General features: G+C 34.0%; 1 protein-coding gene across 3 annotated transcripts in view; it reads right to left on the reverse strand.

Moving 5' to 3' along the window:
• Positions 1–14,974, reverse strand: part of LOC149083195 (protein argonaute-2-like) — a 32,952-nt gene that overhangs the window by 5,479 nt on the left and 12,499 nt on the right. For all 3 annotated transcript variants that reach the window (XM_089236375.1, XM_089236376.1, XM_089236377.1), the window contains exons 9-17: positions 14,455–14,526; positions 13,766–13,849; positions 12,297–12,422; positions 12,060–12,193; positions 8,874–9,058; positions 6,598–6,757; positions 5,124–5,214; positions 3,384–3,578; positions 2,909–3,145 (exon numbers count right to left, since the gene is read on the reverse strand). In XM_089236375.1, coding sequence (XP_089092501.1) covers positions 2,909–3,145; positions 3,384–3,578; positions 5,124–5,214; positions 6,598–6,757; positions 8,874–9,058; positions 12,060–12,193; positions 12,297–12,422; positions 13,766–13,849; positions 14,455–14,526 — 1,284 coding nt within the window. The remainder of the gene's footprint in view (positions 1–2,908; positions 3,146–3,383; positions 3,579–5,123; positions 5,215–6,597; positions 6,758–8,873; positions 9,059–12,059; positions 12,194–12,296; positions 12,423–13,765; positions 13,850–14,454; positions 14,527–14,974) is intronic.

Raw genomic sequence — 14,974 nt, forward strand, 5'->3', positions numbered from 1 at the left:
ATTTTCTACTATGTTTTTCAAAACTTATAATGAAATATGTGACACAAATAAAAATATGAACTTGAAAAACTAAAAATAACCTGAGCCTTAGCATATATTCATATATAAATATTATGTACTAGCTATAATACCCGGCGCTGCCCGGATTTTATTCAATTTGTGAGAGGTTTGAAAAATGATAAACCATTACAAAGGCATAAGCTATTGTACATAATACTGGCAGCATTAAAGAAATGACAAACTATTGTAAAGGCATATACATGTCCGAAACACATTGCTGGGGAAACCATGGTAACCAAAGTAAACATTTCGAAAGTGATTGTTGAGGCCAAAGAACCATCGTTGCCAGACAGTTTTTTTGCCCATTTTGGATATTTTCCCAGCTCTGACAAACTTTTAAAGTAGCCTATCATTCAAGTTGGGTACCTTTTGGTATATATGCAAAATTTGGTGACAATAGATCTAAAATTGTAGATTTGTATAGAGAACATATGCACACAGACAGAAAATCAATTATATATATAGACTAGCTGATACCCAGCGACGTTGCCCACCCCATAAAAAATTTACATATGTACAGCTTATTATTACTTAATCAAAAAAATTTCTGCATCAAGTAAGAAAAAATTACTTTTATTTTTAAATATTTTAATTAAAATCTTCAGGCAATCGCTTGTAGATACACAATACTTTTTCTTTTTCCATCTGGTGTGTAGATGTAAAAATTTTTGCTATTACGAACACGCGAACAGGTGAGGAAAAGGTGTCCGTGTGGAAAACAGGGCTCAAGTAAATTGATACCTGCCACTGCTAACGACTGGCCTTGAGCTTTGTTGATTGTCATGGCAAAAGCTAAACGAATTGGGAACTGTAATCGCTTGAAAGTGAATGACATTTCTTCGGTGATAATTGGGATACGTGGAATGAAGACTTCTTTTCTTTGTCACATCCAGTTACTTCTTTTCTTTGTCACATCCAGTTATAATCGTTGCTTCAATGATGCAATTTCTTCACGCAGAGTCTGGTGCCATTGCAGAGTCTCTGTGTGTTCAAATTTTTTAAAAGCATTATAGGTGCTCTGACTTTGAGAGTCAAATTGTGTGGTGGCACACCCAGAATATCCAAAGGAGTTCAGAAATTCTGCAGGATACAGAACTAAATGTCTGTGCTGTGTCTGTGACAGTGTCAACCGATTTGTAAGATGTGGAGTCTCCTGGAATAATTTTTAGGATTTTTTCGTTGATCTTGTTCACACTGTCATTTTTCAGTGCCAGAATCGCTCTCAGAAAGCCACTTATGGTTTTGGTCATTTTGTTGAATGTTTGGGAAGACTTTGTCTGCAAGTTCTTGAACTGAGTTTAACAACTGGCAAAATCCATTTGAGAACGTAATCGGCCCAGTGCTTGAGTCTACTGGTTGGTCAACTGATGTGAAAATGATAGCAGTGCCGAGTCATTTTGCAGTTGAACTCGCATGTTGGTGGATAATGATAATTTTTTAACTTCGTGCCAGAGTGTTGATGATTTGAGGCAAGCATTGAGTTCATCAGTTGGCGTTGAACATTTTTATTCCCAGTTTTGTCAGCGTAGTTGTTGTTCTCTGTTGTTAGCAACGTCATACGTCCAGCTTGTGCAGCAAATATTATTCAAACGCCTTTTTTAAATTGAAACTATACCTATACGATGGGCGGTTGATGAGATAAAGGCAGCATTATTACTTACAGGACACCCTGTATATAGGCTAGCAGAAATACCCGGCACCTCCCAAGTTTTCTGCAATTAATGGGAGGATTGGAAAAGTGACAAACCGTTATAAAGGAATAAACTGTTATAATAACAGAATTAAAGGTGTGACAAACCATTGTAAAGGCATATATTCACGTCTGAAACGCATTGTTGGAAACTACGGTAAACGTTCCGAAAGTAATTGTTGAGGATCCAAAACTATTGTTGGCCGACAGTTTTTCCGCCCATTTCGGGCATTTGCCCAGCTCGGACGAACTTTTAAAGTAGCCTACGGTTCAATCCCGGACCTGTTTGGTATATATGCAAAATCTGGCGACGATCGGTCTAAAACTGTAGATTTGTATAAAGAACATACATACACACTTTCACATTTATATATAAGATATGAATATGAAGGTCATATTCATATATGAAATTTTTGATTCAATGGTTAATTTGCTTTGTTTTACAAACCTTGAGAACAGAAAATTGAAACGAGATATAATACAAGACTCAATCAGCGATTCTTTAGTGTTTTTAAAACGAACTTTTTCTGATTTTGATAGCACAAAATACAACTAAACAAAAACGGCAAGCATCATGCTTGCACGTATAAAAAAACAGATTACCCCACCTCTCATTGAAATTGCCTGAAAGTAAACCAATTTGATGATTCAAATAGTTTTGAAACATCAAAACAAAGAAAGCATTTTTTTAAAAATCACTGGAAGAGCTAAAGATTCAAAGACAAAGCTTACAAACTTTCGTTTAGGATCATGACATTCCAAATTATGAAGAGGAATAAAAGAATACTAACATATTATTATGCCAATTTTGTTGGGACAAAATTTTGTAATAGCTCTATTTGAGCATGTATACAAAAAAATACAAAACTAAAAAAATAATAGTCGAATCTCGTTATAACAAACTCAGAGAGACCATAGAAATCAGTTCGTCATAACAAAATTTCATTATAAAGGAATTCCAGGTTATTTAAAAATGTCCGTACATGAACTTATCTGGGGGAATAGAAAACTGTTTGTAAAAATGAGATTTTTGCTATAATGGTATTCGTTAAAACGGGATTCGACTATAGTATGCAAAAAAGATGTTTAATAACCAATTCAATAAACAATTTTCAGGTAATTGTATTGATGGTGATTTAATTAATATGGCAATTTCACCTGGATTCCAGCATGGCTGCACAGGTAGAAATCAAATTCTGTGGGATGAGTGATGCCAACATCCACCGTTGTTCCAGCTGGTATATTACCACTTTTTCCAATTTGTTCTTTTTTATCGGAGCAGAACAGCCTTGTGTGATGCCTTTTCTGGACAACTATAAATGTTATTCCAGGCTTGTAATCAACCTCTAGTTTCATACAGGCTTCTCTCACAGCAAGTAGCTCGTGAGTAAGCACCTAAAAATATGAACAGCCGTACTGTCATTATTAATGTAGCACACAAATTTTGATGTGATACAATATTTACTCATATATTAGACATAAGGGGAAAACATTTCAAAGGGGGGAAACCAATTAATATGGGAAGTTAAAATACAGATCAGAGTAAGAAACAAAATATCTTGATGAATCAAAATGAAGATTTAAAAAAATAAATTACAGCAGTGAAATTTTGTATGAAGGAAGATATATTTACTTGATGAAATTGGCCTTCTGAGACACCATCTCTGTAGAAAATTATTCTATTTGGTTTAAAACGTGTTGCTTTGTAAAATTGTATTAACATCTCTTTCACCATGGAAGCAAGATCTTGTATAATTTCTTGCCTGTGTTGCTGCACTCGGACTGTAGCTGCATACCGGCTTGGATGAGCATCCATACTACCAACCACCTATAACAAAAGCATAAACTACTATTAGTTTTCTGGAAGGAATGATAGGACATGATAGTATTAGTATAGACTTAGTACAGGCATGGCTGATCTGTATGGCATGATAGCCTAGTCTTTATTTACAGTACTAATTATAGGTTAAGGGAAGGGGCAAAGAGGATGATTTACTATTCACTAAAGAAAAGTATTGGTAGTTTATAAAAATTTAACTCTGCAAATGTCCCTATTTTCCTAGTGTGTGTGTGTGTGGGGGGGGGGGGGGAGAGATGGGCTCTGGTACCCATTTCAATGTTCATTCTGAGCTCTGTTTGCATAAACAAAATCATTAAATACACAATTACGTATTGGCATAAAGTATTGCATAATTGTATGTGACACAGTACCATACTTTGCATAGGAAAAACAAACCTGCACATAAGAAATAAAAATGTGTGGGGAATGTTAGGGTGCTCAACCCATGTCATTGTTCATTTTTCCCATTCAAAGAACCTGTATACACTATATTATTTATAAAAACTAAAAAAACTTGAGGCCCTGAAATTCACAGCTACATGTGTTGTTTAGTAGGTTGTTGCATGCAGATGTGAATGCAAACCGATCTCTCTATTAAAAAGCTCACCACAGAGAGCAACAGGCCTACAATGGTAAAATCTACAAACATTACACTTTACTCATAGTTCTAAAAATATGTGGTAGATGGCAGCACTATAACAAGCATTACACAGAAACGAGTTTTACACTAGGTTCACAACACAGACACACACATTCCAACATGTACCAATTCATTAGAAGCTCTGAAGAGAAATATGGACGAGGTACATGTGTGTTTAGTAATAGCTACATGTGTTGACTGAGTGCCTTCCCAAATTAACCTCAACAATGTCTCCTTATCGGCTATTATTGACTTTTCTCTTTCCCGTAACAGATTGAATATTCGAAAACAGATTTAAAATCTGTCCTGATGTTGTGGTACAAATAAAAATGATTAGTACACACAAGGTATTTAAATATTTACCAAAATAAAATTTACATTACTATCAATAAAGTTACAATCTTAGTGATTACAATTTTTTCCTTGCAATATCAATTGTAGAATGAAGATAACCACTTTTACCAATACCTAGTGTAACCATCGACTTTTCCAATTCAAATTGCTGTATTTTAACTTGTACAAAAAACCCTAATGTATGAAAAAAACCTGATTTTTTTTGGGCTTAAAATTTTGAAAAAAGTTTTCATCAAAGATATTTTTAAGATACATATAAAAAAAGATATTTTATTTACATCATATAAACTATTAAATTCTTTATCACTTTATATCTGATAAATTACAATCAGCTACATCAAACCGTTCATTATCATTATCAGTGTCATTCTCATCGCAAATTGTGATGAATTGAGTGATTTTTTAATAAGCTATAATATATTCATGTATATAAGAAACTTTCCATACTTTTGAAACCCAATCTTTGACAAAAATGGGTTCTTTCTACATGTTAAAATACAGTATATATTCTCAACCTTAAATGAATAAAACCTACTTACAGCGGCTATGGAAGGTTTTTTGTTATCTCCAGCAGGTGGGTGTGTTACATCTGCACCAAGAAATATCACAGGTTCATTGAACACTTTGGGCCTATACACACAGGGGGAAAAAATAGAATTGATTTTGTTCAACTTTTCACAATGTCTTATTTTTTTTTACAAAGAAAAGTAATATTTGGAAATATTAGATATGATGAAAATACACAATTTAATATACAAAGCTTTGGACAAAATTAGAAAAATTTAATAATCAATAATTTTAAAGACCTAGATAATATTTTAATCACCTTGAATGCTAGTCAAAAAAGTGAAATAAAAACATAACTTACTTTTTAGTGTAGTATGTTTTTATTTCTAAACACTAATTTATTATATTAATTAAAACAAAATATAAATTATAATTTGCAATTTTGAATTTTTTGGCAGTCAGTCTAGAGCAGATAATATATAATTCTATGATCCATTTTATCTAACCTACTGATTACCTGAGTTCAATTTATTAAGCGAAATAGAGTTTATTCAAAATATGTGTGATAGGGGATCATAGGTTAGGTTTTTGACCTTAGAAGCTAAGTATTAAAATAGACAAAAACTTATCGTTGTTGTCATTCTTACTTTTGCACTTAGAATAAGTTATAGTAGCTTTTCTTAAGCACCATATGCAATCAGCACTGCTAAATTAAAGGGCAATTTAATATTTTGATTGCTAGCTATGTTCTAATGTTAGGCATAATAAGGGTATTTATTATGCTCTATTCAAATTATATATTTTACATGAAGAAATGCACATATATTGTCCAAAATAATTCTGTAGAGAGCAGAAAACTATTTTATAATCATACTAAGTATTTATTCTTTGTATAACATAGTCACTTTAAACATTGCATGCAATCAATACGTGTATTTTAAAGAGGAATTTTCATATTCAAAAGCAAAGGAATATTTAAGGTTTTTGACGTGACAGTTTAAACCATCAAAAACCTGCCAACCCTGCTTCACAGTAAGATACTTCACATTTTCATCATCCATATTTATCAATATTTTATTTGGTGTTGGAGAAATGGGCAGAATTGCCCAAGCTCTTCTTTTTGGAACACAAATGAATAATGGTATTACAGGAACCACTTAACAGCCAGTGGAGAAGTATCAGTTATATTCAGGATAAATCTGATGCCTCTCCAAAAGTTGATGACATTTAATGTAGTAAATCAATGCTTTGCAAGGTGAACAATATTGAGTCCTGGGGGGATATACTGGAACAGATGGGGGGGGGGGGAGAGAGAGATAGAGCATAGGATCCCATAAAAAAGTTACGGTGGAAATGTGAAGTAAAAATTTTTTCTGATGAAGGTAAGAAGAAATAGGTTTGGGAGATTCTGTATTAGGTTAAAAATTCTTAAATGGGGATTATAATTTGGAAACAGCAACAAAAGTTCATGATTAAGGTTTCAGCAAACAAAAACTAATCACATACCTAATAGTTGGAACGAGAATACTGTTGATACCTCCAAGTTTAACATTTATTTTGAGACAAAGATTTGAGAGCGTTTGGGGCGATGTTTTGTTCACATTCTTAGCTTGAACACATTGGGTGGCCATTCCAAGGACGGTATCTCCAACTCTCTTGACCTCCGCTGTGAAATAAAAAGAATGTACATGAATTTAGAAAACATTTAAAAAAAGAAGCTAATGCCCTTCATTGTTTATTGGCTGTTAAGAAATAAGTTAACAGACACATCATCTGGCAAAGTTGTCAATTCTGTTGAAACATTTAGTTTAGTTGGACAGCTTCAATAGAAATCTTCAAAAGCTTATTATGGTAACAAAAAATTAGGCTTGAGTGGAGTATTTTCACCTAAAGCTGCGCTCATAAAAAGTTGAACAACCGTATTTTTGCTAAAATATTTTAATACATGGGTACAATCGGTATATAATGAATATAGATTTGATTCTTACCTACTAATAAAATACATATCTGAAAATGGACGCGTAATCAAATCATGTACTTTGTTTATAACAAAAATACTCAAACTTACGAGTTAAAAAACCAATCCGACAATTCACAATTATGAAACCATCAAAAATAAACATAATAAATAACATTTTTCAGTATTTGGTAGGGTACCTCATGGCTTTAATTACTGTACTGCATCTACAGGGCACTGAGTTCACCAAATCTGTCAAATTTTTGATAGGTTTTTTTCCATTCTTGCTGCAAAAATTGCAAATTTTCACACAGATAAGAAAATTTCATAGCTTTACAGCGATGTTTAAGCACCTGCCATAGGTTCTCTAATGGCTATAGGTCCTCCCCTAGTTCAGGTAACATTGATAGCCATTTTAGAATTCTCATTTTTTTTTGGCGGTAAACCATGACTTCACAGACTTGGCTGTGTGCTTTGAATCGCATTGTCTTGTTGAAAAATCCATCCTCGAAGCATTCAAGTTCTGTCGTAGGGTAACATTCAGCCTCTAGGATGTCATAATACTGTTTTTGGTCCATGATGCCTGATATTTACACCAAAAGACCAGGACCAGATGATCCAAAGAACCCCCACACCATGATGTTGCCACCATGTTTAATTGGAGGAAACTGATATCTCCTGTTGAATAGCTGGTTTACTGGCTGCCCTCATTGTACACTCGATTCAAACATTTGGAACTTACGACTCATCACTCCAAACAACCTTTGCCCATTGTTTAAGAGTACAACTTTGGTGCTTCTGAGCAAAATCAAATCGGGTCTTTCTATTCTTAACGAAAATCAAAGGATTCTTTGTGGGCCTTCGACCAAAAAAAAACGAACTTCATAAAGAGGTCACTTGATTGCAGAGACACTAATATAAACTCCATAAACTGGCTTGGAATGCTTGGTTTATCTCCACTGCACTCTTCGTCAGATTCTTTACCGAATGTTGTTTTATCAAGCGATCGATTCCACAACAATTTTTTTTGGGCAACTAGAACCAGTTTTTATGTTTACCTCATTTACCTCATCACGCATTCTTACAAATATCACACATTGTTGATTTTGGAACACTTAGAAGTTTAGAAATAGAAATGTAGCTTTGTCCATCTTGGATAAGTTTCGCGACCTTTTTTTTTGCTTCCAGAGAAATTTGTCTTTTAAGAAACATTTCCCTCGCCTCCAAAGTTATAGGAAAAAATTTTAAATTAAAAAAAAAGAAAAACGGCTCCAGAAACAAGAAAAATTCACACTGTCTGACTTTTTTTGAGTTTTGAATCAATTCCTATCAAGGGAGCAGCATATTATATATCCTTTCTTTTTCTATAAAATTAACTCAGTCATAAGAGTTACGCAGATAGTCATCATACGAAGTAGTTCTGATTTGCATTTCATTTAGAGGGGGGAAAACAGATCATCCGATTTTTTTTTAATGTCTCGATCACTAATTCCAAAATTTCTCCATTAGTAAGAAAAAAAAGAACACAAAGGAAGAGTTGTGTTGCTTTCTAAAAAATATTGTGCCAAAACTCCAGTAATAAAGTTTTCTATAAAATAGGCTCCAGTAAAACCTCCAATAGCCATTTATTAAGTGGCCAATGCTCTTTGCAACCAGTTTTCTTCAGAGCAAACTTAGGCTTTATAGACACAGTACTAAAATTACCAGCATTCAAACAGAGTATTGGAAGAATTTTCTGATGGTAATAAAACAAAAAGAGATAAACAAGTTTTTTTAGAAACTTTTGTCAGCAGGTTCAATTCTACATTTATTACCCCTAACTCACCATAAACTGGAGTTTTTCCAGGTAAAATAACTACGACTAGCTGTAGACCTTGGAATGTAGACTTGAGGTAACGAAACATTGGCTCGACTTGTTCAGCTCCAGTGGCGTACTTACAGAAGCAAGGCTGACCAATGATAGGCATTCCAGCATCATTGCTAATTTTTTGAAGCTGTTGAGTGAAGTTCCTGAATAAAAAAAAATTATACCACATCATTGTATAGAACATATCTATTATAATTTTAACTCACTCAGGGATGGGATTGCTGTTGATTCTTTTCGGAGCAGTTTTGGAGCAGTAAATTTAGTGTTTCAGAGCAGCAATCTGTGAATTCGGATTAGTACGCAGAATCATTATTACCTTTGTCAAAAATGAAAATTTTTTGAACCGAGATAATCAGATTATTCAATTTTGAACATTTTAACCAGTTATAGGGTTCCGGTGTCAAAAATCAGTTTTATATGTTTGATAAAACTTGCATCCACTTGTAGGGTCGTAAAAATTATAAGTCATAATCCAAGCTGGGCGTAAGAAGAAAAAGTAAAAGTTTACAAATCAAACAAATAAACATACATTAAAAAAAAAACCTCATGACATTTTGTTGACTCATGACTCTGTTTTCCTCCAATTTCTCAAGAACACTACACATTTTTTCTTTTGGTGTTTTCAGACGAACTTGCCCACTTTCGATGTCTACAAAGGTTTTTCTCTTTATTCCCACTTCTATGATTTTCTCTGCAGTGTTCGGCATAGTTTTTGATGATGACAACTGAATTTCCAACTCCCTTTTTTTCTGCTTTTAGTCTTTGATTCTCATCTGGTCGTGGAACTTTCTTATCAAAAGTTTTTTGGTGCTGTCTGTCTTGGTACTTCTGATGCGAGCTGTGAACAGCTTTCAGAAGATTGGCATCGACATCAATATCTTTAGCATTTCGAGAATGCTGTACATAAGATTTTATTTGCCTAATGCCATTGATATTTTCACCCGAAAGATTTGATCTATGTTGCAGGAAATGTTTGTTTACACTCAAGCTCCTCTTGCAGTCTGCATTTCCCTGTGGGCAAGACATATTAAGGCTTTGACAAGCACAAGCAAAATTTTGAACTTTGCACTTCCATCCAAATTTTTGAGATCAAATATAGATCCCCAATACTTATCTAACCTTTGATAACTCACATGTATATCTTCACACTGCAGAGAAATCCATTCATCCAAGAGAACAGGGGTATCCAAAGAACAAACTTGCGGTAGCTTTGAAACAATCTACTCAATACATGATAATGAAGAGTTTTCCAGTCAGAAAATAGGATGCAAATACTTCATTTTTTCCAGCATGGTGTTCTCAAAAGGTAAAACTTTGAGCAAGTGCTTGATGATCTAGCACCTAATAGAAATTTTTTGTTGAGAACATTCCCCCAACTCAGCAAGATTGGATTCTATTTCAGCACCAACAACCACATTTTTCCTCCAGTTCTCACTGCTTTCTATGGCTAAATTCTGAAGCTCAGCAATTCTAACATTCTGAATATGTTCAGATTTCAGGAAACGCGCCATAATTTTTCTAACAAGAGCTCCTAGCTCATCATACAAAATGTGTATGAGGGGTTCCTCTTTTTCAAATAATGTCAGAAAGCCATTCAAAAAGTTCTGATGCTTCTTTCAGAAACAAAGCTTTCACCAAAACACTTTTATCTGAAAGGACTTCCTGGATTTGATGCAGTTGAGATGAGTCTGGTCTCGACTCCTTACTTCTGAATCAATGCTGAATTATCTCTTTCATTAATTCTGGAATTCTCTTTCAATAATTCTGGAATTATTTCCTTTATTAATTATTTCTTTCACTAATGCTGGAATTACCTTTCATTAATTACATAATTTTTAATTAATGCTGGAATTATAACTTTCATTTATTTTGGAACTGAGATTCTCTTTCATTAAAACTAGAATTTTTCTTTCATTAATTCTAGAATTCTTTCATCAATGCTGAATTCTCTCTCTCATTAATGTTGGAATTATCACTTTCATCAATGTTGAAATTATCTTTTATTAATTCTGGAATTATCTTTTATTAATTCTGGAATTATCTTTTATTAATTCTGGAATTATCTTTTATTAACTCTGGAATTATCTTTCATTAATGCTGTAATTATCACTTTCATTTATTTTGGAACTGAAATTATCTATTTCATTAATTCTAGAAATTTTCTTTCATTAATTTTAGAATTATCTCATCGATACTGAAATTATTTCTTTCATTTATTGTTTCAAACTCCTATTTATGCCATAAGAAAATAACGGGGATTGTGCGTGTTTTCACAGAGTCACGTGATCTTCCGACGAATGATGTTGCGGACGCCGTTCTCAGCACTGCCAAGGCGAAGACCGCTGACGTCATACTCCCTCCAGCTCGATGGTGCAAAAATAGTGCGTCCGTATTTCAGATTCCGAAAACCCGTGTTGCCCTCCGATAGGTTAAAAAACCTAAACTTTTTTTAGTTCAAAATTCGATTTTTTAATCAATCAGAGGCAATGCGAGTTTTCGGAATCTGAAATACGGACGCACTATTTTCACACCCAAATGCAGGAAACCTTGGCAGAACTGGTTATCTTGATGAATTCTACAAAAAAACCGGAACATACACAAAGGTTTTCTATAAGTTACAGTAGCAACGCAGAGGTTGACGTCACAGCATGATTCAAATGACGTCATCGAAAGCGAAAGTTGAAGAGGGAAATTTCGGAGAACCCCGATTGGCGCAGAAGCGCCAAATTTTCTCAAAAATCAATGTTATGGCGCAGTATGTAGCAGGAAATTGCTAATGGCGCAGCTTGGCACAATTGGCGCAGCAATCCCATCCCTGCTCGCTGCATTGCAAGATTTTAATGCATAAAAATGAGAAAAAATTAGTTATGCATTAACAAATCGATACAATATTTAGTCACCAGTCAAATTTTTTAAAGAGCCAAGCACATTTTTCTTGAGATAAAAAGCAAAAAAATTTTTCAACTGAAATTTAATAATCAAATGTAGAAAAATTGAAGTGTCAAATCCAAATTTATCAGTTGCCATGGTGACCCAACGTCTCGGATTTGACAATACTTTTCACGCCTATGCATCATTATACGATATTGTACATTACTAGGATCTTTTACACTTATGCAATGATTTGAAAATACAATAATTCACCTCAAAACATCTTCACGACATCCACGTTGTGGTGCAAAACATGCAATGGCCCATACTCTTATCTCTACACCAGTATGGAATTGCTTTCCTCTCATATCCCACACACCCTGATTTGGAATGGCTTGTTGCTTTGTCTGCAAAATAGGTTCAAATAATAGTTTGAATTAGAAAATTTTCTTTCTCTTCTCTGTATTTATATATGATGAAGAAAAACTAAATGTAAAAAAAAAAACTTACCCTGCCTCCATATTGCAGTTTAGGTGGTGGCAATATTCTGCCTCTAACTTCCATCATCGTATTGCTGATGGACAGGCCAAATTCTCTCACATACGGATCATTATTGAAATCAGCTCTTCTAACTTGCTGAAAATTCAAAGAACAAAACTATTTGAACTCTGATATAAACATGGAATTTAGTAATGATATAGATTGAGTGTAACCATACATGCTTAGTGACAGTATCATTCAGACATAAGGAAACAAGACATTCTTTACAATTTGTCTGATTTTCTAAGTTTTAATGACTGATACTTTTTAGTAACATACAGATGTGGCTTGTGCAAGGGTGCGGTGCACCTGGGCGGCAACGCAGACTTTATTAAGACCACAAAATTCAAAACAGTAAAAATTTATATGGCATCACACTTTTGAGTCATATGTCAAAAATGGAAACATTGAGAAAATAGACAGGTCCTGTAATACCAGAAACAAGAATGCAAGCTATCGGAGCAGCTCAAGACGAAACCTGTACCTGTGCGAGACCTATTTTTTGCACCTCCTGCCTATTGCCCCCACCCCATTGCTCCTACATCGTGCGTCAGGGCCCTTAGGCTGGAATCTTTCACTTAACCCAAGCCAGATTTTCCATGGAGAGCCCCCCCATCTACAGTTAATTTATAGTGTGAAAAAAAAGCAAATTATGAGGATTTAGTCCCGGGCTCCCAGCTGGAGCCCTGTCAGCCGTTGGGGGTCATGCTCCTCCCTTATGACTTATCAAAACAATTCCTAACAAAAAAAATTATTTCACCCTTTCATCTCAGATTTTGCACCCCTCCAGAGCAAACAGAAAAATTTCTTTGATTTTTTTCGGCCAGTGGAACTTTTAAGCCATTCATCTCGGATTTAGTACTCCTCTTGAATGGTGCCCCGTGTAACTGAAATGATGGCTCACAAAAATAAGTGCAGTTTCAAGAATTAAGTTATCTGGCATTATTAAGAATGGTAAGATAATTCTGGAATTAAAAAAAACTAAAAAAACAGAAAAATCTATTTCAAAAGCGGGGCGTATGGTCACACACATTTTGCACAGTAAACAATATGATGTGCGGCTTCAATCTGGAAAAAAATCAGGTTTATCTGGAGGTCCCCTCCACTGAAGCCCTGTCAGCCTCCTGCCAGGGGTTGCCATTAGGGGTGGCATATGAGGTTTTGCACCCGGGCGACAGGTAAGCTCGAGTCGTCCCTGGTAGCATAATTTGTAATTATCCTTTATTGCATACTCATTGCTTGTTTTTTATTGAGACTGATTTATTGCAACAGAATATAAGTTCTTATGACTTTTTTAATGTCAGAGCTCATCGATTTTATCTCTAGAAAGAATTTACTTTTGATTATTTCAGCTTCCTCAGAAATTATGCCCATAACTTTCATGCCATTAAGCTACCTTACCGATGTGGAATTGATGTATAAAAAAAAAGGTTGCTTACCTGAGTGCCAGATGAGCTCAGACCAGAACTACACACCAAATGATTAATTTCTCTCTCTCTATCAGGAGCCGATCGTGCAGTTGCCTAATGAAAATAAAGAGATGTGCAAATAAATATTTATGCTCAAATAAAGATACAGAAAACGGGAAATAAATGTGAAATGATTTCCTGCTCATTGCAGAAAAATACTTCCTCAATTATCACCACTAACAAAAAACCAACACTCCCCTCCCCACAAACACACAAAATGGTTATAGTAATCTCTAGATAATTTTATTATTACTTTGCTCATCATAAAATAACAGAAGTGGAGGTTCAAGAGAATTGATTTCCAAGGAATTTAAAACCCAGTACAAATTGTGCTTACAAAAATAAAAATGCTTATAAAATAAAATGTGCTTATAAAAATACTTGAAACAATATGATTTGCATCTGAAATATATATATTTATATATTTATTTATTTAAAAAAATGTATTTTTTTTTTGCTTTTCATGAGTGTTATAATTTGAAATTAACAATGAAAAAAAAAAAGTTCTCCCTCACGTGTTTCATACTAGAACTGGAAAGGGAAAAAAAACACCAATATCACATGTGCTACAAATAATTTTTTTCAAAGTTACATGATTTTTCTGTCATGAAGGCATTTTTAAAGTATTAAGAACATCCAATATAATAAATTTTTTTTACTTTTATCATTGTAGAAGTCTGCATATCTGTGAGTTTTTTGATACAACGCTGACCAGCTACAATGTTACAGACCTGAGGAAAAAAATGACATATATCAAACCCAAATGAAAGTGCACAAAATGTTATTATTCAAATTGTGAATTCATACTGCATGTCTATGAGGTAAAATGTGTGTTACATTTTTCTCAGGAATTCTGTGATAAAATTGTCAGTTACATGTACAAGATGAAAGGATCTGTATAGGGGCAGCTATATATTTTTTTTTCATTCCATTTCTTTGAATTTGCACTAAGTGTAATTGGAAATTATATATTGCTTACTACAAAAAATCACTTAACTATAGAGACATCCAGATATACTCATGCATCCAGATTATTCTACATTACAAGCTGCTCACCTATGACCTACTTGAGATTTTTATATTTTTCAGCAACCAAGAACGGAAATTAAAATATTCTTAGGTAATTTTTCTATACAATTTACATTCTTAAATGATTGAAAGATTTTTTTTACTGTTTTG

This window comes from Pholcus phalangioides, unplaced genomic scaffold (assembly GCF_987345545.1).
Source record: "Pholcus phalangioides strain wild (caught in Gottingen) unplaced genomic scaffold, Ppha-v1.0 ptg000009l_1, whole genome shotgun sequence".
NCBI classification, from domain to species: Eukaryota; Metazoa; Arthropoda; class Arachnida; order Araneae; family Pholcidae; genus Pholcus; species Pholcus phalangioides.